The sequence below is a fragment of the Panthera pardus genome, unplaced genomic scaffold, assembly GCF_024362965.1.
Source record: "Panthera pardus isolate Hobbes unplaced genomic scaffold, ASM2436296v1 HiC_scaffold_21, whole genome shotgun sequence".
Lineage (NCBI taxonomy): Eukaryota > Metazoa > Chordata > Mammalia > Carnivora > Felidae > Panthera > Panthera pardus.
In genome coordinates this window covers 52,299,123-52,325,462 of record NW_026526777.1, presented here as the reverse complement: position 1 = coordinate 52,325,462, position 26,340 = coordinate 52,299,123, and the positions used below count along the sequence as shown (strand labels likewise).

The window sequence follows — 26,340 nt, the reverse complement described above, 5'->3', positions numbered from 1 at the left end:
CTTTGATAATCACTGCCCTGGACAGAGACAGTTTTTAGACTTACAGAATCATAATGCATTGTATTAAATGCATTAAATAGAAATCCCCTCACTAAAACGAAGCACAACACATAGATGGGATACATGGGATGGGATACATATCCAGGATTCAGACAGCACCATCGGTATATTTGTTTTTGCATTAGAACTCCACAACTACTCTAGAACCTACCCACCCTCTTCTACCCTTTGCTCCTGCCTTCCATGGTCTCATTTGCCTGACTATAAACCATAATGGATCTTTGAAAAGTAGGTGTTCTGAATATCTCTTTATTCCAAATTCTGAAGATGAACCTGGAGATAATGGGGCATTTAGAATTGCTTTAGAAACTATATAGCATCTTTGAGGATCCCACTGTGCTAATGATTCACACATTTAAGTTGCAATTGTGGTGCACAGCCTAGGGACAAGTTCAAGTAGTAGCCTGATGTTAACGTACATTAAAATCTGTGAATATTTACAGTATTTCTTTCTCTGCGTCTTTTCTCTAGGCCTACTCTGTCTACGATGAAGACATTGGGTACTGTCAGGGACAGTCCTTTCTTGCTGCTGTATTGCTGCTGCATGTAAGTAATTTTCCATGTGATAAATGGCATGGTGCTTCCAAGTTTATTTTATTTTCTACTTGGTTTTCTTCTTCCTTCCCATTTTCCATTTATCTGATGGAGATTACACATGGCATATCTTTTTTAAAATGTACCTTTGGTGATAAAGTAAGAGATCTGATGTCAAGTACAGGACGGTTTCTCAATTGAATTAATATTGCTAGCAAGAAGGTAATAAATTGCTTATTTGGAGTTATTTTTAAAGAGAACCCTCTAGAAATAAAGAAGTCAGTGTAACTGCTCAAATATGAGCAGGACTAGGACCATTATGAAGGAATATGGCAAGGAAGTCTTCTCTTTTCTGCAGTTTATTTTTGTATACTCTCTTTCCTTTCAGTCACCTTCATTTAACAGAACACTTATTGATCATCGGTCTGTCAGTGCTGGGCTAGGAGGTGCAGTTACAAATATGAATAATTTATTATTTGTGTTCTGGAAGGCCTCATAGTTCAGGGTGGGACACCAGTACTATAGGCACATACTTATTCTTTTTATGTGTCTTTATGGATTTTTCTGACGGTCACTAAAGACCTTATAGTATGCTAAGTAAAAGCAATACACAGAGTAAGAGCACAGAAAGGAGAATTACCCAACCCAGCTCTGCCAGAACTTTCAGGAAAGACTTTCTGGAGGAGATGGTAACCTTGCCAAGACATAAATAATTTAGGTTGGGAAAGGTGGGGCGGGGGGGGGGAGTAGAGATAGCTAAACACGAACATGAACAAATGCATGGAAACACATAAGGGCACAGCATATAAAGGGAACAATATGAAATTACAGTTTTTGTTCAGTTACTGTCGGAAAATTTATGCTAGGAAGAGGTATGAGGTAAAATGGTTAGATGGGCAGGGACCAGGGGTACCTGGGTGGCTCAGTCGGTTAAGTGCCTGACTTCAGCTCAGGTCATGATCTCACAGTTTGTGAATTTGAGCCCTGTGTTGGGCTCTGTGCTGACAGCTCAGAGCCTGGAGCCTGCTTTGGATTCTGTGTCTCTGTCTGTCTGCCCTCCCTCCTCTCTCTCTCTCTCTCTCTCTCTCTCTCTCTCTCTCTCAAATAAACATTAAAAAAATTTTTTTAAATAAAAAGATGGGCAGGGACCAAATTATAAAGACTCTAATCATGTCAAGAAATGTGGGCTTTATTCTAAAGGTAAGGAGGTGCCATTGATCAGTTTGAAACAAGGGAAAGATAGTGAGATGTTCATTTCAGATAAATTCTTCTTATACCTTGTAGAGGGTAATTGAAGGGAGCAAGCAGGAGCAGAGAGACCAGTTAGGAAATATCAGTCTAAATGAGAGATGTTGAGAGCCAGAGAAAAAGAAGCAGAATAAGAAGCATGCAGGAGGCAAATTGGTTAAGTTTTACGGAAGGATTAACAAAGGAAGAGTCAAAAGTAATATGTCTAATTTTCTAGCTTTGGTGACTGAATTACTTGGATTTTTAGCTGAGAAAGAAAATAACATCCATTGAGATTGAACGGAGAAAAATGATTAGGAGTTGATGATGAATTTTGTTTTGAATTCTTTGGGTTTGGGATATTTTGGGGACATCTGAGTGAAGCTGTCCGCCAACCAGTTGGATGCTGGAGACTGATGCTGGGGGGAAAATCACTGCTGAAATCATGAGAGTAGATGAGATCATCTAAGAAAAATAGAGTAAAACAGTATAGAGCCCAAGAACTGAATTCCAGATATTGAAAGGATTGATGAGGAGGAGGAATTCTTGGCGGATTTCTGATTTTCAGGAAGGAAGAAGCAGTGCCGTCACATGTGGCAAAGAGGTCCAGCAAGTTTAAAACACAAACAAGCATTTCTTTTACGTTTGCATTCTGGACACGAAGAGCGATTATAGTAGATTCGTGGTCCTGATTCTGATAACTTGATTCTAATGATGACAATGATGTATTGTAATAAATCACTTTATTTAACTTTGAGTTTGATATCTTCCTCCATTGCATTATCATCTGTTTGTGGCCTTCTTGATCTTTTCCTTGTTATCCTCTTTCTTTGATTTCTCCATGGCCCATCTTCTTGGTATTCTCTGTGATAATCAAGCACTTCATGGCCACAAATTCCCAGGGCCCTTGTTCTGCTACAAAACCTACCTAGTGTCTAAAATAGCTCTCTAACACAAGAGGCTGTTGTAGGCAGTGACATTGATGTCTTCACCAAGGTTCAGAATCCCATTTCTTCTAAATGTTTTTTTTTTTTTTAACGTTTGTTTATCTATTTTGTGAGAGAGCAAAAGAGCGTGAGAGAGAGCCAGCAGGGGAGGGGCAGAGAGAGAGGGAGAGAGAGAATCCCAAGCAAGCTCTGTGCTATCAGCACAGAGCCCAGTGCAGGGCCCAATCCCATGACCATGAGATCATGACCTGAGCCAAAATCAAAAGTCAGACGCCCAACTGAGTGAGCCACCTAGGTGCCCCAGAATCCCTTTTCTTCTAAAAGGAGCCTTTATAATCACTCTGATGAGAAGCTAAAGCTGAAGCCACGGGTGGTGAAACTTTGTCTTCTACAAAGTAATCTTTGCGTATATCATAGTTTAGCATTTTAGACCTGTAGTCCTATTAAACACGTTACAGTATATTGATTAAACTTCACTGAGAAGAACATCTTTCTGAGAAATCTGTTCTCACATTTAACAGAGGGTTAATTAAATATAAGTTCATATTTATTTGGAAATACCTTACCATGAGAAAAAGAGATAGTGACCCAAATAACTAGAAAGCTCAAAACCTAGAATTTTTTTCCTACATTATCTACCCTCATCTTAGAAGGGTCACGTGGCAAGCTTGCATTCTAAACATACTCACAAAGTTGCTTTCAAGCTGTATCACAAGATGGCTAGAAATTCAGTCTAGTTTCTCACACTTTGTATAATAACAATTATGCAGTTGTTGCCATTGCTTATAAAAATAACTGGAAATACAGAAATACCTACAGAATCTTTGAAGAAATGGTCACTGGTATGCAGCATAGTGTTAATGAGAAACATATTATTGTAGTTTTTAATTGAGAGTGTATGCAATAATTCTTTTAATCAGCATATTCCATTAAATGACCAATTCATCCATTAACCAACTCTAATAAGAGAAATCACCTGTAATTTTTTTCTTTTTCATATTTTTGCCTCTGTGGCATGAGCAGGTAGAAGAATAAAGGCTAGCTTAAACAATTCATCAAATACGCTATCTCAGGTTCCAGGGAGATATGTTATTTGCTACTAACTAATTTTTTATCAGTTACATAAGCATTTGCTTCTTTATGCTGCCAGACATCCTTTGGCAGCTCCATATTAATCATTGTCAGAATCTGCTTCTTTTCGGATACTGTCTTTTCCTCCCCCATGGTCATTTATATTTCACAGTCACTGCCTAAGAGGAAGGGAAGATCAAAAATGAAAATATGTTCAAAAACAAAAGGTTAGAATTTTTTTTTTAATTTTTTTTCAACGTTTTTTATTTATTTATTTTTTAATTTTTTTTTCAACGTTTTTTATTTATTTAGAATTTTTAAGGTTTTCCATTGTCTAAGTAATTTTAGGAAATAATTAATTTCTCTTTCTTGATACTTAGAAATTTCCAGATGCTTTGATAATAGCTTTGCAACTTGTAGTATTTTAAGCCAAAGAATTGTCTGTCACAGTAGATGCTAGTATATCTATTGATAGAATTACAAGGAATTTATCATTTACAGTTGGAGAAGAATATTATGGCACAGATTGCTTGTAACCATTATAGTGTTCATGTGCCTTTGATGTTAAATATGCAATAATAATCAGTGATATCATCATTATAGTATTAGTCATTGCTTATTTGGAAATATGATAAATGATATTCTTGTATATATTTCATTCTAAATATCATATAAACTATTTTAAATAATTTTTAACCCAATATGTTTTACTACCATACTTCTTGTCAAGAAGTTTAAAATTTTTTTTTCATTGAACATACATTTTTTTTTAGACCTTCAGAAAATCATGTTCCTTTTTAAGGTTAAATTAGCGTATATATACTATTATTGGCAAGCATGGAGGCTTTCCAACTACAGAAAGGATTATTTTTGGATAATCCAGAATGTTTAAAACTATTGAATTAAAAAAAAAAAAAAAACCATGACTGGGCACAATTCCTTCAGAAACCAAAGGTTTTGTCTGACAAAGATATGCATACCCAGCAATTCCACTCCTAAATATATATTTTAGTCAAACTTATGCACATGTACACCAAAATTGTGTGTTAGAATTGTCCTCAGATCAGTGTTTATAACAAACACCTCAAATGTCCGCTGTTAGAGTGTCTAATACTAGAATTGTAATTAGACATTAAAATGGAAAAATTGTGATATATTTACTAGAACACTATATAACAGTGAAATGAATGTTTTACACTACCTAAATTAATGTGAATGAGTCATACAAACATAAGGTTTAGTAAGAAAGAAGAGTATACTTGGTATCATTTGTTATGTTTCCCTTTAGTGGAAAGGTCATAGCAGACAAAACTGAAGTCTATTTTTAGGATGCTACGTAGGTGGAAAATATAAATAACACCAATGAAGTGATTACTGATAAAGTCAGAATAGTGATTTCTTATTTATTTATTTATTCATTCATTCATTCATTCATTTTTGAGAGAGAAAGAGAGCACTTGCGAGCCCAGGGAGGGGCAGATAGAAAGGGAGAGAGAGAATCTTAGTCAGGCGCCATGCTGTCAGACTTTGTGATCTCAAACCGTGAGATCATGACCTGAGCCCAAACTGAGTCAATGCTTAACTGACTGAGCCAGCCACCCAGGTAACCCAGGATAGTGATTTCTTGACAAATGAGGAGTCATTATTGGGAAGTGACATACCAGGATCTTCAAGAGTACTGACAGTACTCTATCTTAACCTGGGTGGTGGTTACATTTGTCTTTATAATTATTTGGTTTCACTTTATGATCAAATTATTTATTAAAGCATGCATTTAACTTTTATGCATTTTTGTGGGTTATATTTAAAAATGAAATAAGGTTTAAAAATTACAAGTTACAAATCCTTTAATGCAACTCCCCAAAAAGATAGGTTTAAGATAAGATTTAACCAGTGGACTTAAGAAATGAGAAGCAGAGCTACTTCTTAGTTTTATTAAAATATTTCCGCAGAACCCAAGATGGAAGATACTGACTTCCTAGTGTCTTTATATGTATATGTAAGTAAAAGTACATGTGCCATTATATTATTCAGCATTCTGCTACATGTGACGTAACCTTGACTTAGAGTAGCTGAAATTTTTAATGAGCTGTATTTTTTAATAAGTCCTGTACTCCTAAATCATTTTTTTCCCTTAATTTCCAAGAAATTTTTCTGTTCCAAGTTAATTCTTGCTTCACTTCTTTTGAGCCATTTCACAACATCTCCATGTGCGTAAATACACTCAAGACATCTTACCTTTAAAAAACAGTCTCTTGATCTTCCCATTAACTACTGTCTTTGGTTTCTCTGCCCTTTCAAAGCTGAACTCTTTCATGGATAATGAAAGGCACAACTATACATTTGAATTGTGGTTTAATACCTTTCAAGTTTCCTAAACTCTCTGAGCTTCAGCTTCTTCATTTATAAAATGAAAGTAATATTATCATTCTTCTAGGATTTTTATGAATATTGAATACTTTATATTATTAATGAAAAGGGTCTTATTTTGTATCTGGCACAAAAAAAGCATGCAACCATGGAATTAAATCCAGGCTTTACTTAATAGATGTGTAGTTATTGGAAAATCACTTAACTTCTCTGAACTTCACTAGTTAATATTTAACATGTAAAAATAATACACACCTTACAGAATTTTTATGAGGATCAGATGGAGTCATGAACGAATGCCTCTAATAATACTATTTGTTGCTATTTTTTTCTAAAATTGGTAATTATTTACTCTGCCTTTTCTTTTGGACCCTTGTCCCACTAGCTTAAATCGATTGTACACAGCAAACTAGTATGTTGTACAATATGTTTTATGGCTTATAAATAGACATTTAATTTAAATATATTTTAGCATGTATTTGATTTAAAAGGAAAATGAACAGCTAGAAGTTTTCGTTTTATTTGCTTTCCAATTTGTAAACAGAAAATGAACACTCACGAGCTCATGATTTTCAGAGTTGTCACTAGCATCTTTCTTTGTTGAAGAAAACTAAGAATTAGTGGAATTTTCATTGCCTTCACGGAAAAACATAGATTTATTACAAAAATATATGAAACACCATCATGGATAACAGAAAATTTAGTTTTATCCTAAATAAGGGGATTATTTTATATTAACATATAATTTTACTTTGAAACATATGTTGATGTATCTTACATCAGGTGAGCCTTAAAAACTTTTGAAGTACTTAGACCTGCTTTGTTTTATGGTTCATTGCAGAAAGAAGCAACGAAGCTTAGAGACTGTCTCCATTCAGTGTTAGTACAGATGGCAGATACTTATCAACATTTGTTACCAAACAATGATTACATCATGATTGATTCTCAGATTACACATGTGAGTCAGGTCCTTAGTTTTGTATTTCATAGAGCCATGGATGATATTTTGATATCTTAAATTATAAGATGTTAATACTTATTTCCTCCTTTCCCCAATAAAACAGCACTGATTTTACGACAGAGATCCTGTATGTATATAGCAAAGATGGGTATTCAATATTAGAGATCCCCATGCTCCAGATTCTTAATATTTTTAAAAAAACGTATATTGGTTGGCAGTTCTGCCTGATTTGGATCCCTAGTCAATGGGCCAGACTGGCCATGGAACGTGTTCTACTGCTTTGCTCACAGGGAAGGAAATTCATAGCCCCACCCAGTTGCTGAGCTTAGCCTCCAGTCCTGACCAGAGAATCCAAGCTACTGTAGATTCCATGTTATAGCCCTGCTCAGACAGAGACCCAAGTCAGAAGCCATGCCCAACTCTTGATCATAGCCTCTGGCCCTGCATAACAGTGACCCTGGGCAGACTCAAAACCTAGTCTACAGAACCACCAAGCCAGAGTGCCCAGCCTACAGTCTTGCCCAGGCTACACTCCTACCCAATTGCTGAATACAGCCTGCAGCCTCACCTAGTTAGGAAACCTGGACAGTAATTTCACCTGAGCACAGAACACAGTCTCTAGCCTCACTCATCTGTGGGATAATAGCTGGAAACCCCTCTTGACCAGAGAGCCCAGGCAGTTACTCTATCCAACAGCAGAGCACAGTCAGTGGCTTGCCTGGTTGTGAAGCCAAGCCTATGGTCCTGCACAACTTTGAGATACACCCCATGGCCCCACCTGAACACAAAGGCCAGCCAGCATCACCATCTGGTCAGGCAGGACAACCTGAGACCCCACTTGACCAGGGGCTATTTCAGAGGTCAACCCATAACTCTGCCTAACTGGGGAGTCCAACCAGTGGCACCACCCTGCCAGGGAACGTGGCCTCTGACCGTGTTCATCTAAAAGTGATTGCAGAACCAAGCTAGTGGCCTCACCTGACCATGGAGCATTGCCAGCAGCCCCACCCAATCTGTGAGCCCACCCACTGGTCTTGAATGTTTAGCACAGCCAGCAGGCTCACCCAACTGTGTAGCCTAGCCAGTACCATCCCCCCCAGATCTCAGAGCATGAGCAGTGGCCTCACTCAACTGGTCTCTGATAGCACGCCCTGCTTTCCCACAGATGCTACTAACTAACCCATTAGTACTTAAGCTGAGCTAACTGGTGAAGGTCTTTTCATGCCAAAGCAAACCTGTAATGTGTGGAAGAGGAGACCACTTAATCAAGTGTGCAGATAAGAACATAAGGAATCATAGATCATGAAGAATCAGGTAAACATGACACTACCAAAGGAAACTAATAAAGCTCAAGTAACTATAAAGAAATGGAGGTCTATGAAATGTCTAATAAAGCATTCAGAATAATCCTTTCAAAGTTCAGTGAGCTACAAGAACACACAGATAACTGAATGAAGTTAGGAAAACAAAATGAAGTCAAGAAAGAAATAGAAACCATCACAATACAGATTCTAGAGCTGAAGACTACAATGATTGAACTGAAGACTTTAATAGACAACCACAACAGACTCAACCAAATGTAAGAAGGAATCCGTGAACTAGAATATAAGTCATTTGAACTGTCACATCAGAGGAGCAAAAAGAAAAAAATGAAAAAAAGTGAAGAAAGCCTACAGAACTTATGGGACACCATCACATGAAGTAATATATGCATTATGGGAATCCCAGAAGGAAGTGAAACAAGGAAAGAAAGTCCATTTAAAGCAACAATGGCTATACACCTCCCAAACTTGGGGATAGAAAAGGACTTCCAGATTTATGATGCCCAGGAGACCCCTAATGGTTATAATCTGAACAGGGTTACACCAAAACACATTATAATTAAGTTGTCAAAAATCAAAGAGAATTTTGAGGACAACAAGAAGAAAGCTACTCACCACATATAAGTGAACTCTCCATATAACTATTTAGTATCTCAGCAGAAACACTGTAGGCCAGGAAAGAGTGGGACGATATATTCAAAGATGTATTGAGAGAAAAAGTATATCATACCTGGCAAAGCTAACCTTCAGAAATGAAGGAGAGATAAAGATTTCTCCAAACAGCCAAAAGCCGAGGGAGTTCATCATCACTGGACCTCTCTTAAAATAAACTCTGAAGGGCATTTATCAAGCTGAAATAAAAGGGATGCTCATTAACATTGTGAAAGCATATGAATGTGTAAAATTCACTGGTAATGGTAAATATGTAGTCAAAGTCAGTTTGTGTAATATATAGTGGTAGTGCATAATTTACTTACAACTCTTGTGTAAAGTTAAAAAAATAAATATATTAAAAATAACCATAACCGCAATAATTTTTTTCTATACAATATAAAAAAGATGTATATTCTAACATCAATAACCTAAAGTGTGAGGTGGGGGGGAGAAGTAATAGTATCCCATTTCTGTATACTATCAAAGTTGAGTTTTCCTAAGCCTGAAATAGGATGTTATAACTATAGGCTATTTTATGTAAGTTTCATGGTAGCCACAAAGCAAAATTGACAGTAGATTCACTAAAGAGAAAAGAAGAGAAAGCATACTGTCACAGGAAGCCATTAAATCATAAAGGAAGACAGCAAAAGAGAAAGCAAGAAACAACCCACAAAAAAAGTCAGAACACAGTTAACACAATGTCAATAGTGAGCTGTTATCTATTAATAATGACTTTAAACATAAATGGATAAATTCTCCAATCAAAAGATATAGAATAGCTGATTGGAAAAAGAAAACAAGACCCAATAATATGTTGTCTATAAGAGACTCACTTTAGTCTTAAGGACACATACAGACTGAGAGTAAAAGGAGAAAAAAACGTATTTCAAGCAAATTGTAACCCAAAGAAAGCAGAGGTAGCTATACTTACATTGGACAAAATAGACTTGAAGCTAAAAAAGGTCAAAAGAGACAAAGTCACCATATAATGATAAAAATGCCGTCAAGAAGATATGACAATTAAAAACATGTATTCACCCACATTGGCACACCTAATATATAAAGCAGATACAAACAGAACTAAAAGGAGAAATAAATAACAACTGTAATATTTGGGGACTTTAAAACCTCACTGTCAACAATGGATCATCTAGGCAGAAAACCAATAAGGAAACAGCAGATTTGAACAGCACTATAGACTAAATGGACTAAACAGACATATACAAAACATTCCACCCAACACCAGCAGGATACACATTCTTCTCAAGCACTCATGGAACATTTTCTAGGATAGATCATATGTTAGGTCATGGAAAAGAATCTCAAGAAATTTATGAATATAAGACCTGTATAAGGTAGCTTTTACCATCACAATGGTATGAAACTAGAAATCAGTAACAGGAGAAGAGTTGGAAAATTCGTGAATATGCAGAAATTAAACCACACGCTCCTGAACATACAGTGATTCAAAGAAGAAATCATCAGGGAAGTTAAAAACTACCTTGAGAGAGGGGCACCTGGGTGGCTCAGTCGGTTAAGTGTCTGACTTCCACTCAGGTCATGATCTCACAGTTCGTGAGTTCAAGCCCCACATCGACCTCAGAGCCTGGAGCTTGCTTCAAATTCTCTCCCCGCCCCTCTTTCTGCCCTCCCCTGCTCATGCTCTGTCTTCTCAAAAATAAGTAAAACATTAAAAAAAGATCTTCAGAGAAATGAAAATGGCAACACTAAATACCAAAACTTACAGGATGCAGTAAAAGCAGCTTTAGAGGGAAGTTTATAGTGATAGATGCATACATCAAGGAAATAGTCATATCTCAAATAACCTAACTTTATACCTCAAGGAGCTAGAATAAGAACAAGCTAAGCCCCAAATTAGTAGAAGGAAGAAAATAATACAGACTGCAACAGAAACAAATGAAATCGAGAATAGAAAAGCAATAGAAAATATTAACAAAACTAATAGTTGGTACTTTGAAAATGTAAACAAAATTGACAGACATTTAGCTAGACTAACCAAATAAAAAAGAAAGAAGACTCATATAAATGAAATTATAAGTGAAAGAAAAGACATTACAACCGATACCAGAGAAATACATAGTATTATGAGATTACTATGAGTAAGTATGCTCCCACAAATTTGACAACCTAGAAAAAAATGGATAAATTCCTAAAAACAGCCAATGAAGACTGAAGAGATAGAAAATCTGAATACACCAATAATGAGTAAGAGGAGATTGAATCAGTCATCAAAAATCCTCCAACAAATAAAAGTCCAGGACCAGATGGTTTCACTGGTAGAGTCTACCAACACTTTAAAAGAACCATTAATACCAGTCCTTCTCAAACTCTTCCAAAAAGTTGAGAATGGAAAACTCCCAAATTCGTTTTACAAGGCAAGCATTACCCTGACACCAAAACCATATTAAGGACACTACAAAAAAAGAAAACTGTAAGACAGTATACTCTTGATGAATATACATGCAGAAATTCTCAACAAAATACTAGCAAACTGAATTGAACATCACATTAGAAGGATCATACACCACAAGCAAGTGGGATTCATCCCTGAAATGCAAGGATGGTTCATATGCAAATCATAAATGTGATATATCACATTAGTAGAATGAAAGATAAAAATTGTATGATCATCTCAATAGATGGAGAAAAAGAATTTGACAAAATTCAACATCCATTCATGATAAAAATTCTCAACAAATTGGGTATAGAATGTACCTCAACATAATTAATGCCATATATGACAAACCAGTAACATCATACTCAATGGTGAAAGGTTGAAAGTTTTCCCTTTAGATATACAGATGACCAAGAGCTACAATAAAAGGTGCTCAACATCACCAATCCTCAGGGAAATGCAAATCAAAACCACAATGAAATATCACCTTATATATACACATATATATGTGTGTGTATATATATATGTATATACACACCTTATATATACACATATATATGTGTGTGTATATATATATATGTATATACACACCTTATATATGTACATATACACCTTATATATATAGACACATATATATGCATATATATACACGTATATATGTGTGTGTATATACGTGTATATACACGTGTATATATGTGTATATATACACGTATATACGTGTGTATATATACGTGTGTATATATACGTGTGTATACATTTATACGTGTGTATACATATGTGTATATATATACGTATATATGTGTGTATATATACATATATATATATATATACATATATATAGGACAATGGCTATTATCAAAAAGACAAAAAGTAACAAGTATTGGCAAAGATGTAGAGAAAAGGGAACCTTTATGTACTATTGGTGGGAATGTAAATTGGTGCAGCTGCTATGAAGATAGTATAGAGATTCTTCAAAAAATTAAAATATAACTACCGTATGACCTAACAGTTCAAGTTCTGGGTATTTATCCAAAGAATATAAAAACACTGAAGCCAAAAGATATATGCACCCCTATGGTCATTGTAGCATTACTTACAATAATAGCCAAGGTATTGAAGCAGGCTAAGTGGCCATGGATGGATGAGTGGATAAAGAAAATGTGTCTCATATATGTATGTGCATTATGCTAAATAAAATAAACAGAGAAACACAAATATTATATGATCTCACTTACATGTAGAATCTTACCAAAAAAAGTTCATAAATAGAGAAAACAAATAGTTGCCAAAAGTGGGGGGTTAGGGGTACGCGAAATGGGTGAGGGGGAGGTCAAAAGGTACAAACTTCCAGTTATTAAGTAAGTAAGTCATAGGGATGTAATGTACAGCGTAGTGACTATAGTTAATAATACTGCTTTGCACATTTGAAAAATGCTAAGAGATTAAATCTTTTCTTTTAAATAAAATTTTTTAATGTTTATTTATTTTTGAGAGAGAGAGAGCATGAGCAGGGGAGAGGCAGAGAGAGAGGGAGACATAGAATCCGAAGCAGGCTCCAAGCTCTAGGCTCTGAGCTGTCAGCACAGAGCCTGACGCGGGGCTCAAATGCACTAACTGTGAGATCACAACCTGAGTCGAAGTTGGGAGGCTTAACCAACTGACCAGCCCAGGCATCTGTATAATGCTGAGATTAAATCTTAAAAGTTCTCATTGCAAGAAAAATCATTGAACATCTATGGTGATAGATGTTAACTAGACTTGTGATCATTTCAATTATGTACAGATATTGAACTATTATGTTACATATTATGTTACATACCTGAAACTAATATAATGTTATGTGTCAGTTATATCCCCACTGAAACAAAGAAAAATAAAGCTTTTTCTTGACTATGAATAAGACAAGGGAGACCACTCTCACCACTCATATTCCACATAGTAGTGGATATGCTAGCCAGAGCAGTCAGGCAAGAACAAGAAATCATAGATATCCAAATCAGAAAGGAAAAAAATGAAAGTCTTTCTTTGAAGATGACATGATCTTATGTATAGAAAACCCTAAAGACTTCACCAAAAAAACTGTTAGAACTAATCAGCAAATTCATTACAGTTGCAGGATATGAAATCAACATACAAACTTCAGTTATGTTTCTATATACTTAACAATGAACTATCTGGAAAAGAAATAAAATAATCCTATTTACAGTAGTATCAAAAAGTTAAATATTTAGTAATAAATTTAAGGAGGTGAATTACTGTACACTGAAAACTATAAAACATAGATGAAAGAAATTGAAGAAGACATAAATGGAAACATACTCCTTCTCATGGATCAGAAGAATTGGTAATAACCAAAGTCATCTACAGATTCAATGCAATCCCTATTAAAATCACAATGACAAGGGTGCCTGAGTGGCTCTGTAGGTTGAGCATCTGGCTCTTGATTTTGGATCAGGTCATGATCCCAGGGTTGTGGGATCGAGCCCCAGGTCAGGCTCCATGCTGAGCATGGAACCTGTGTAAGATTCTTTCTCTCTCCCTTTCTCCCCGCCCCCCCCACCCTTTGCACCTTTCCCCCACTTGTGCTCTCTAAAATTAGTTTTTTTTAATTTTAAAAACTTAAAAATCCCAATGACAGTTTTTCATAATTAGAAAAAACAATCTAAAATGTTGTGTGGAAACATAGAAGACCCTGAATGCCAAAACAGTCCTGAGAAAGAAGAGCAAAGGTGGAGGCATCACACTTTTCTGATTTTAAACTATAGTAATCAAATGATACTGACATATCAGTATCTCCTACAAAACTATAGTAATCAGTATGATACTGACATAAAAATTGTTCTGTAGACCAATGAAACAGAATTGAGAGCCCAGAAATAAAGCTATGCATATATAGCCAACTAATAATTTGACAAAGAAGCTAGGCATATTTAATGGGGAAAGGGTAGTTTCTTTAGTAATGGTGTTAGGAAAACTGGACACCATATGCAAAAGAATGAAACTGCACCCCTGTCTTACATCTCATAAAAATTAAAACGGATTAAGTATTTAAATGTAAGACCTGAAACCTGAAACCACCTAGAGGTAAACATAGATAAAAATCTTTTTGACTTTGGTCTTGACAGTGATTCTTTGGATAGGACATCAAAAGCACAGACAGCAAAAGCAAAGATTAACAAGTGGGACTACATCTTCATGGCAAAAGAAACATCCGCAAAATGAAAGGGCAGCCTACACAATGGGAAAAAATATTTGCAAACCACATATCTGATAAGGGTTAATATCCAAAACATATGAAGAACTATAACTCGGGGAGGGGAGGGGGCAGATCACCCAATGAAAAAATGGGCAGATGACCTGAATAGACATTTTTTCCAAAGAAGATACTCAGAATCTAACAGGTATATGAAAAGGTGCTCAACAACACCAATCATCATGGAGATAAAAAACACAATGAGATATTGTCTCACACCTGTTAAAATAACTATTATCAAAAAGACCAGAGGTAACAAATATTGGCAAGGATGTGGATAAAAGGGAACCCTTGTACACTTTGGTGGGAATGTAAACTGGTGAAGCTACTATGGAAAACAGTATGGACGTTCTTCAGAATATTAAAAATAGAACTACCGTATGATCCAGCAATTCCACTTCTGAATATATGTCCAGAAAGAATGAAATTACCATCTTAAAGTGATATTAGCACCCCCATGTTCATAGCAGCACTATTTACAATAGGCAAGACATGGAAACAACCTAGATGTCCATCAGCAGGTGAATGGGTAAAGATAATGTGGCATATACATATAATGGAATACTATTCACCCATAAAAAAGGAAATCCTGACATTTGTGACAGCATGGGTAGACCTAAAGGGCATTATGCTAAGAAAATAAGTGTGCATCAATTATATGTAGACTCTAAACAAGCTGAAGTCATTAAAGAGAGTAGATTGGTAGTTGCCACGGGGTGGGGGGAGAATGGGTGAGTGTGGTGAAATGGTACAAACTTTAAGTTATGAAATTAATAAGTTCTGGTTAACAGTTTGATGACTGTAGTTGAAAATACCGTATTGTATATTTGAAAGTTGCTAAGAGAGATCTTAAAAGTTACTTACTACACGAAAAAATTGTAACTATGTGAGGTGACAGATCTTTTAACTAATCTATGATGGTCATCATTTTGAGAAATATATATATATGTTATATTTTTAACATATCTATATATAATCATCACTTTGAACACTTGAAAATTACACAGTGTTCAATGTCAATTGCATCTCAATAAAGCTGGAGAAAATGGAATGATTAAGCTTACAATGAGATAAAGTTTTAAAATCCAGAAGTAGTAAATACTGAAAATCACTTACTCATTGTTTTGCTGCATTGTACTGTTATCTGACCTCTGAGTCTGTTTGTAATTTCCATCTGGATGATGGAAATACTATCAAATGCTGCCCTGCTACACAGCACTTCTCAACTCCAGTCCATTTACTTTGTGCTGTTTGATGAGTTCTGGATAATGGCCAAATACTCCTAATGCTTTAGCAAGACCCCTATTACCCAACTTGTTAATAGAATTATTAGTATTATGTTTATTTGCATTGACAGTGCTAATAAATTATTTAATTTTAGAAGTAAAATCTTGTGCCATTGTTGGAATCATTCGTGGCCATCAGTAAGTGATTATTGTTTAGAATTTCCAAACTGTGGGGGTGCCTCACTGGCTCAGTTGGAAGAGCATGTGACTCTTGATCGCGGGGTTGTGAGTTCGAGCTCCACATGGGGTGTAGATTTTACTTAGATAAAACTTTAAAAAGAAAGAATTTCCAAACTATATTTTCCTATCAGACTTCTCACATTTCACAATACCACCAGTCTAGGATCAGCTTTTACTCCCTGATACTGACACTTTTCTAAGGTATATCTTCCTCAAACGTGTATTATCTTATCCTTCAAAAACAAAATATCATTACAAGCCTTTGCAGTTTAAAATTTTTTTTTCAACGTTTTTTATTTATTTTTGGGACAGAGAGAGACAGAGCATGAACGGGGGAGGGGCAGAGAGAGAGGGAGACACAGAATCGGAAACAGGCTCCAGGCTCCGAGCCATCAGCCCAGAGCCCGACGCGGGGCTCGAACTCATGGACCGCGAGATCGTGACCTGAGCTGAAGTCGGACGCTTAACCAACTGCGCCACCCAGGCGCCCCAAGCCTTTGCAGTTTAAATGTCAGCATTTGTTGTCTGTTTTATATATTTTTAGATCTTTATTTTCATTTTTAAAATCTTTGACATTTTTTTGCTAAGTTTTATTTGCTTGCCCTGGTTGCTACTACTGATGCAAAGAGAAATATCCAGGGAAGCTTAATTAGACATGCTGAATAGACTGCATTTAGTGTTTAAACTAGAAAGAGAAGGTTACATTTTCACTTTCCAAAGGATTATACGTGTTTCACATTACTTTCTCACTCATTTTGTTTCACAGCCTTTTTGACTTCATAACGTTCATTTGTAGTCAGTTTTATGATGAGACGATATCTGAGATCCTGTAAGAACCTATTATGCCTGACCTTCATCTTCGCTGATCTTCAGTATTGACTCTACCCCAGCTGGGCTGGTATTTTATAGGGTTCATTTACCATTTTTGTGTGGCATGTGAACCTACTGGAAATCGAAAACTTGATTTTTGTTGCCTGAAGCTAGACATGGAAGACAAGAGCTCTAAGACTCCCCACTCCCCCAAATGGAGATTTTCTTTTTTTTAATTTTTTTTTTAACGTTTATTTATTTCTGAGCCAGAGAGAGACAGAGCATGAACGGGGGAGGGTCAGAGAGAGGGAGACACAGAATCTGAAACAGGCTCCAGGCTCTGAGCTGTCAGCACAGAGCCCGACGCGGGGCTCGAACTCACAGACCGCGAGATCGTGACCTGAGCCGAAGTCGTTGGCTCAACCAACTGAGCCACCCAGGCGCCCCAGATTTTCTTTTTTTAAAATAAAGGTTATGGACTGGAATTGGGCCACTTTATTTTGGGGGATCAAACTCCAACGTATAAAGGCTTTTGTCTTTTTAAGAACATGTATTAAATATATTGTTTGTGTGTGAGAGAGAAATGGATGGGGAGTGGGGAGGAAAGAGCCGACAAGAGTGAGATAGAGATGAGGGAGATAGACGGAGGGAGGGAGAATTTAAGCTCCATACCTAAAAGCAAAGTAAAGATTTATGTTCATTTGTCATTTTCCTGACTAATTTTTCCTGGTCGAGCTCATACCCACCCCTTGCTTGTGCTCTAGCTGTAGCGATGTTGTTTATCCCAGGATTGGTGTATCCATATCCAAGTCAAAGAGATTGCCTATTTAGTTGTCCTTTGGGAAGATGCTATACCATTACTTCTGTGTGCGCAGGGCCTAGCACACTGCATACGTCTCTCATGTTCAGTGACTGGCTGTGTGAATCCCACACGGCATTTAAACCTTTCATTTACTTTAATGGCTTTACCCATCTAAGGAAATAAAGGCTTGTTCCCTTTATAGGGTACCAACTATTTAACTAAACATCATTCACTTAGAGGGAGATTATAAGTGAATTCGTTTCTCTAGGGCTGGCTACCATTGCCTTACATGAGCACTTTTGTATGGCCATTTTAGGAAAGATCCAAGAGGAAGATGGAGAGGCTAAGACCTTGGCGGTAAGAGGGGTACACCATGCATGTGCAAGTCAGTGTCACTTGAGGCTTCAATAACAGAATTGTTAAAAGAGGGAAGAATACAGTGCACTTGCATCTAAATGAGTGTAAGCTGAAAAATGTTTGCTGACTTGAACACCTGGGGTCAAAGCCCCAAACAACTCAGATAAAAAAGAAAAAAGTAGAAGTGCCTGGCTTAGTTGGTTAAGGTCTGACTCTTGATTTTGGCTCAGGTCATGATCTCACGGTGGCTGAGATCAAGCCCTACATTGGGCTCTGAGCTGACAGTGTGGAGCCTGCTTGGGATTCTTTCTCTCCCTCCCTCTCTGCCCCTTCCCTGCATGTGCGCGTGCTCTCTCTCTCTCTCTCAAAATGAATAAATAAGCTTAAAAAAAAACGAAATAAGTAAATATTTATAGAATTGAAATAACAACAACTAAGTGTACTTAACTTTAGGTTTTATTTAACTATTTACATATTTTATGGTTTGTAAGTAGAAAATAGAAGTGGCCAATTGGTGTAGGAATTTAAATAAACAGTTACATTTCTAAGTGGGTAAATAGAATTCTACTTGATTCAGTTATTCAGGCAGGCAGTTAATTTAACAAGGTGTCAAATATCATAATCAGCCAAGGTCAGATTTTCAAAGAAGTGACATTGCAAGTAAATGTTTACATAAACAGTTACATTTTAGGACAGTGAGTTAAAGATAAAATCTTTTTCTGTTGGCTTGATGTAATTTCTAGAATATTGGATATGTTTCTTTCTAAATCCCTTCAGTTTATTGATACCATGATGTAGAGATTTGTTTCTTGGGTTTAAGATTTCATTTTCTGTTCAGATAAAAATACCTCTAGGAAGGGTATATTAGAGTTTGTCATTTAACTCTTAATGTTGGAAGTCCATAACATTCTTTCCTAAAAACTATTTATATAGAAAGAAAATAGCAGTATCAAGAAGACTGGGAAGGCAGCCTCTCCCTGTCTATCAAAATTAAAATTGCACTTACCCTTTGACCCAGCAGTCCCTCTTTTGGGAATATGTTTGGGGGGGGCTGTGGAAGCAAGATGCATAGTAATGTTTAGAGAATGTTATCTTCTATGTAGATAAGGGAAGAAATAAAATAAGTGTGATTCTTTTATTTGCATAAAGAAATACTAGCAGGATACATGAGAAATTATTGAACATAGTTATAAGGTTATGCCAAAGAGATGGGGGGGCGGGTACAGAAGTTATTATACTTGGAGATAGAGAGGAATAAGACTTTTACCTTTACATACTTTTGCATCATTTTGATTTTTGAATCATGTGAGTGTATTACCTATTTTTTTTAAAGTTTATTTATTATTTTGAGAGAGAGAGCATGAGCAGGGGAAGGGCAGAGAGAAAGAATCCCAAGCAGGCTCCACACTGCCAGCACGGAGCCCGATGCGGGGCTTGAACTCAGGAACCGTGAGTAGAGGCCTTTAGCCATTGATGCAGCGGACTGCTAACATGAAGGGACTTTTCTGACATTCTGGCCACATGCCACTCAGTCAGGTTCTCTATGTATCTGTTTTCCTATAGATGCCAGAGGAACAAGCATTCTGTGTTTTGGTGAAAATCATGTATGACTATGGTTTGCGAGATCTCTACAAAAACAACTTTGAAGATCTTCACTGTAAATTCTATCAGTTGGAGAGACTAATGCAGGTAAGTGAAAATTAGGCTTTTGTCACTCAGTGGTTGTTTGAAGTACAGAAAAAGTAATAAAATTGATGAACAATAATGATTCATGGAGGTTTAATGGACTTCTACAGAAAATGTAGACATATTTGGTTTCTGACCACTATCTACATTGGTGTTAATATTTATTTCACCATTTGATCATTTTTAAAATAGTCTTCTATTTTAAATATTCAACTTTAATATAGTGAGTTAAGTCAGTGAAGAGATTCCCAAGTATTATTTGTAAAGAAATGAAGATGTTAACAGAATAAAGATTGAAATATGTAAGAGCTTTCTCCACCTTAATTAGCACCAGTACCGTACATATTTAGGTCCACATGTACAGAACTCTTTGAAGGGACAGAAAGGTATTGAAAGAGAATAAAAAACTTAAACATTTTAATGTAGAGATGTATTAAAAATTTTTTCTCATATAATGTCCTGATCTCAAACAGTGTTGTTACTGTTTCACAATATGTCTGTGTAAATTTGTATTTAAGAGCAACACATTATTTAATCTGTGTCAGATATGACATTATAAAAAAATTGTGAGCAAAAGCAAAGTTAATGACTAGTGCTGGTAAAAGGAATTACTGAGTAGGTTTGAAATTCCACCTGATGTTGGAAATCTTATATCTGTTTTTTTAATGTTTATTTATTAAACGTTAACATTAAACATTGAGAGAGATAGAGAATGAGAAAGAGGGAGACAGAGGATCTGAAGCAGACTCTGTGCTGACAGCAGTGAGCCCACAGTGGGGCTGGAACTCATGAACTGTGAGATCATGACCTGAGCCAAAGTTTGATGCTCAAGTCACTAAGCCACCCAGGTGCCCCTGTGCAGTGTGTTTATATGGCTTTCTCTATATGGGGTATTGGGAATCCAAGAAAAATGTGAAGGAAATACATGAATGGATTGAGTCCGTGTTGGATAAAAGTAACGTAATCAAGGAGGAAGGTTAGGGGGATGCAGCAGCAGAGATACTGGTAGGAGCTCATTGGCATGACCTGTCAGGAGATCCGTAGGTGTCTAAAGAGGGAGGTGAGGTCAGTAGGAGACCGAAAAACTAAAACAGGGAAGAGAGAGACTTAGCAGTGGAGTTAAGGACAACTTTACTAGAAAAGAATGTGGGAGGGTAGAAAACCTTAAACATTAGGAAGAAATGAAATGGGGGAAAGATGTCAAATGAACTGTAAGCACAATGGCGTACAGGCATTGAGGAGAAAAAAGACTGTTTAGAAGAATCTGGTAACTATGGACAGTAAAAGCAATAGACTCTTTTTTAGAGATTTAATCCTTCCAAGTAAATATTTGGGACTTTTCACTTCTTTACCTTTTCTTTACAGGAGTTTATGTTTTTTTTCTAAGGTCCGTATTCTTAAAAGCTTTAAGAGTCAAATAAGTATAACTGATAAAAGAAGAGCATGTTTGTGGTACTGTGAAGAAAACCAGACACATTTTTCTGTTAGCGTCTTTCAGTGGTGACCATTTGGACACCCCAATTTAAAGTACCTAATGGGTACATCTGGGTGCTTTTCAAAAAGCATCTGATGTAAGAAGTTAGGCTTTTCTTTTTGTTTTTGTGATCTGTTTATGAAAACAAAATGAATGTGGGCTTTTACGTATCTTTGCTTTTGTCTTTCAGTTAGAAGAATAGCTAGGCTAATACTCTGTACTTTACCTTTCATGCTTTTGACAAGCATTTACTTGAGTAAATTGGAAAAAAAAGGGATCAGGGTGACATAAAGGCATTTTTAGGAGACATCCAATTTCATACATTATACACTTGCACAGTTTCTATAATTTGCCATTTTTAATGTCAAAGACCTATTGTTTTAAAGTTTGGTTATGTTTTGGGCTTTTCTCAATACTGAAAAAATTTACTGGAGTAATACCATAGATCCCAGATGATGTTGATATTAAGTGGTCTCCAAAGAGAAGATAAATTTCTGTCTTAGGTAGTTAGGCGTTGAACCCTGAATGGGGTGTTGGACTTGACTCTGGAGGGATGACATTGATTAGACTACAGGTGTTCTGTCAGAGCAAGCATGTCCCAAGAAACAAGAACAGTCAAGTGAGCAACAGGTGATATTTGTTATTTGTTCATAACAAGTCTGCCTTTATTTTCCTTGATTATCCTGTCCCCAGTGCTCATCTCCTATCACTGCTTCTGTGTAATTACATAAAATTCAGCAGATGCCACGAAAAATTGAGAGTGGTCATAGAAAGCTTGTCCTAAATTATAGTAGTGGTAGGAAATAAAGCTTCTCAGTCTTCCTTCCCCTCAATTTTCCACTTTGACTTTTTAGGAGCAGTTACCAGACCTGCATACCCATTTTTGTGATCTGCACCTGGAAGCACATATGTACGCGTCCCAGTGGTTTCTCACTCTTTTCACTGCCAAGTTCCCTCTCTGCATGGTCTTCCACATCATTGACTTACTGCTTTGTGAGGTACAGTAACTCCATCTCTCATACCTAAACCAAAGTAGAAAATAGTTTCTAAAGTGGTTACAATTTTTTTTTTACTTTAAGCCATAAATACCATAGAGTTCTATTTGAATTTTTAGTAAAGACTATTTTAGTTGTAATTTTATTACTTGTGAGAAATGAAAATGTTTAAGCATATATAATTTCTTCAAAGTAAGATGAGATAATTAAATGTATACAATTAAAATTCATAATAAGCCTTTATTTGTGTAATAATATATTACTAATATAAAGGACCCTTAAAGTTAAATAAATTTAAAATCAAGTGTTTCTAATAGTAATGCAGTTATACTCCAAGAGTGAATATAAATGAAAATTGTACAGTAATTTTAATTTAATTTTAATTTTCTATTCTATTCTATTCTATTCTAAATGCCAGTATAGTATAGTTAACATACAGTGTTATGTTAGTTTCAGGTATACAATATAGTGATTCAGCACTCCAAACAGCACCCAGTGCTTGGGGCACCTGGGTGGCTCCGTTGGTTAAGCGTTGGACTTCGGCTCACAGTTTGTGAGTTCGAGCCTTGTATTGGGCTCTGTGCTGACAGCTCAGAGCCTGGAGCCTGTTTCAGATTCTGTGTCTCCCTCTCTCTCTACCCCTCCCCCACTTGCTCCATGTCTGTCTCTGTCTCTCTCTCTCTCTCTCTCTCTCTCAAAAATAAACATTAAAAAAAGACACCCAGTGCTCATCACAAGTGCACTCCTTAATCCCCATAAACTATTTTACCCATGTCCCTGTCGACCTCCCCTTTGGTAACCCTCAGTTTGTCCTCTAATTATATAGTAATTTAATCCTCAATTCATAAGATATTTCTATTGTATATGATGTTTGACACTCCTACCAGGTAACAGTGAAGTGATACTCTAAAGTTTCTACATCATATAATTTTGTTTTCAGGCAGGATATTTCAAAAATTAGCTTGCAAAATATTTTAGGTATCTGTATTTATATATTTTATTGTTTTTATTTCCTTTGGTGGCAGAATTTATTTACTCCTTTTTTTTGAAGCAGGGAGGGGCAAAGAGAAGGGGTGAGAGAGACTCAAGCAGGCCCCTCACCCAGTGTAGAGCCCAGTGCAGGGCTTGATACCACGATCGTGTCTGGAACCGAAGTCAAGAGTCAGATGCTTAACTGACTGAGCCACCCAGGCACCCCATACTTACTTTACTCTTAAAGAAATAAGCAACATTACACACACATACATCATATACTGCCAGTCAACATGTTGGACAGTCTTAGCAGTGATAGGAAAGCTGCTGTAGGAGAATAACTTTTTTATTATTGGGAATATATATGTACATAAATTATACTGTCTTAAGTTAGAAAGCTAGAGTAATCACGGGGCCCCTGGGTGGCTCCGTCAGTTAAGCGCTGACTTCGGCTCAGGTTTGTGAGTTCGAGCCCTGCATTGGGCTCTGTGCTGACAGCTCAGAGCCTGGAGGCTGCTTCCGATTCTGTCTCCCTCTCTCTCTGCCCCTCCCCCGCTCGTGCTCTGTCTCTCTCTGGCTCTCAAAAATAAACAAACATTAAAAAAAAATTTTAAAGAAAGCTAATCAAAAGTATAAACCTAATATAATCTGGACAGTTTTGTATTTCTACGTTACTTTTTATACAGTTTCCTCATTCTTAAAAGTCTAACCATTTTAATCACCCTGGGGACTAGAAATTTCATTTCAAAAGTAAGATTAAAGAAGATAAAGTACATCAGCTGCACAAAGTAAAACTGTTAGTTCTAGCCTATCACAGCAGTAACCGTTTCATATGCAAGCCACGTTGGGTTCCGCTCTTGGAGGTTCTAGGTAACAGTTGCACAGTACGTGAAAGTTGCAGAGCATTTTGTAAGGGTGTAAGAGTTGTAAACATTTGTAACATATTTTGACAAAGAAAGTTTGAGTGACTTGCTGAAGGTCACAGAATAAGGTCTCCAATTCTGAATACGTAACAGCTAGAGAACCTGACCGATAGCATAGTAACTCTCTGATTTTTTTTTTTACTGATAAATTCATTTCTATACTGCCTATATAAATATAACCTAAAGGAAGAATCCAGAATTAGAAGCTAAAACTTTATTCAAAGTCAAAATGGTGTGATCACAGTATACACAAATTTAGGCATTTGTACTAAAAATTCTACTTGGCCTGATTATCCAAATTGGTGTGGTGAACAGTTCTGACTCTAATTTAGTGCAATACTCTTCGAAGGTAAAAGCCAAATTTATATCTTTGAGTTCTGTGAACTTAAAGTAATACTAAAATTTAGTTTTCATGAGTATTCATAGGTCCTATTTATTTTAATCACTCTGGGGACTAGAAATTTCATACTAAGCTGAGGTTAGTATTTCATGATATTTATTAAAAAATGGGAAAGTGAGGGTATGACCTTTTAACAGTTTTATCTTTATATATAGTAGGAGCTTGCAAAAGTTAATATCATTGCTTCATTTTTTTGCTGAAAGAGATTATCTAATTTCATACTATATTAGTTCTATACTGTTCATTATAGTAATGAGAATGAAATTAATATGCTTAATCATACCAGTTAAATTGGATTTGTCGGTCACTTTTGGCAGAATAGTAACACTATCCTTTAGCTCACTAGACTGATGACCTTCTAAAATTGTCTCTATCTCAGTGGTTCCATACCTGACATTGGAGTATCATCCATGGGTCTTCTGGAACCCAGATTCATAATTTCTCGGGAAATTTTTATCTTGAAGATACTGGAATTTCTAATGTCAGTTGCTAAGAAAATTAGCAACATATATGGTAGAGAAATGAAAAGTCGATTTATAAGCCTTCTTATCATTTGCCAACTGTGATTTCTAGTTACAGTGTTTGAAATATCTTAATGCTTATTAAAATTAATAAGTATTATATATATTACTTTACCTCCACTTAAACCTATATTCTGTAGCTGCTTAAGGAAATTGCATAGCTTTCTAAAACATAGAATAGTTTGTAATCACAGGATCATGGTAACCAGGGAAATAAATAATGACATCCCTTAATAGTTCAAAATTTTGTTGGGAACAGTATCAGGATATTCATTTCTTTCCACTAACTCATCTTTGTCAGTGGATTATTTTGCAAAGGAAATTTTTAAGTAAACTTTGATTTCCTGCCTGTCTGTGTTTTTTCTCTTTGCCCCTTTCCTCCTTGTAGTTAATAAACTGTTTATATCAAAGCTCTTCTTTCATATGAGGTAGAGTTTTCTAAAAGAAGAAATGATATAACACAGTCTTAAATAGAATCATCTATAGGTATTGTTTTTGTCCTATTCTCTATTTTTTAGGAAAATGATTTAAATCTTCCTGGGCTATGAATTAATGTTTAGTTACAAATGTAATGCTGAGAAATTCTCAGATGGAAAAGTTGATTTTTCAAAATTCATCATTCTGACCAAAAAAACCCAAAAGTGTTAATCTTCAGGATTGTTTTGCTCAGAGATCCTATTGCAGAGTGAGAAAGACATCAAGCTTGTGACTTTTAGAAAGCTTATCATCGTCTCGTGTTTTCCTGTGCTAAATGCTTTTAAGGATTTTTTCATTCATCTGGAGGTCAAAAATATGAAGCTAATGTAGTAGAAGAAAATTTAGGAAGAGTGTTAGTAGACTTTGTGCAGTCTGAATTAAAAACTTCTAGTTGTTAATAGTGTATTTAAAGTATTTATATAAAGCTGAATATATGGTGACTCAGGTTAATTCCCTTATTTAGTGAAGATGATGGCATCAGGATTTTAAACTAGAGTTTGAAAAAAACATTTTATTATATTGAGATGAATGGAACTTTCTATAAATTATCATTTAGCCTATCAATGAAATGAAATTATTGTTTTTAAAAAGAACAAAACCGGGGCACCTGGGTGGCTCAGTCAGTTAAGTGTCCGACTTCGG

The 26,340-nt window shown here is 36.0% G+C and overlaps 1 protein-coding gene across 6 annotated transcripts in view; it reads left to right on the top strand.

Moving 5' to 3' along the window:
* RABGAP1L (RAB GTPase activating protein 1 like) overlaps positions 1 to 26,340 on the top strand; it is a 753,664-nt gene that overhangs the window by 455,764 nt on the left and 271,560 nt on the right. For all 6 annotated transcript variants that reach the window (XM_053909255.1, XM_053909254.1, XM_053909257.1 and 3 more), the window contains 3 exons: positions 532 to 606; positions 19,814 to 19,939; positions 22,265 to 22,408. In XM_053909255.1, the coding sequence (XP_053765230.1) occupies positions 532 to 606; positions 19,814 to 19,939; positions 22,265 to 22,408 (345 nt within the window). The remainder of the gene's footprint in view (positions 1 to 531; positions 607 to 19,813; positions 19,940 to 22,264; positions 22,409 to 26,340) is intronic.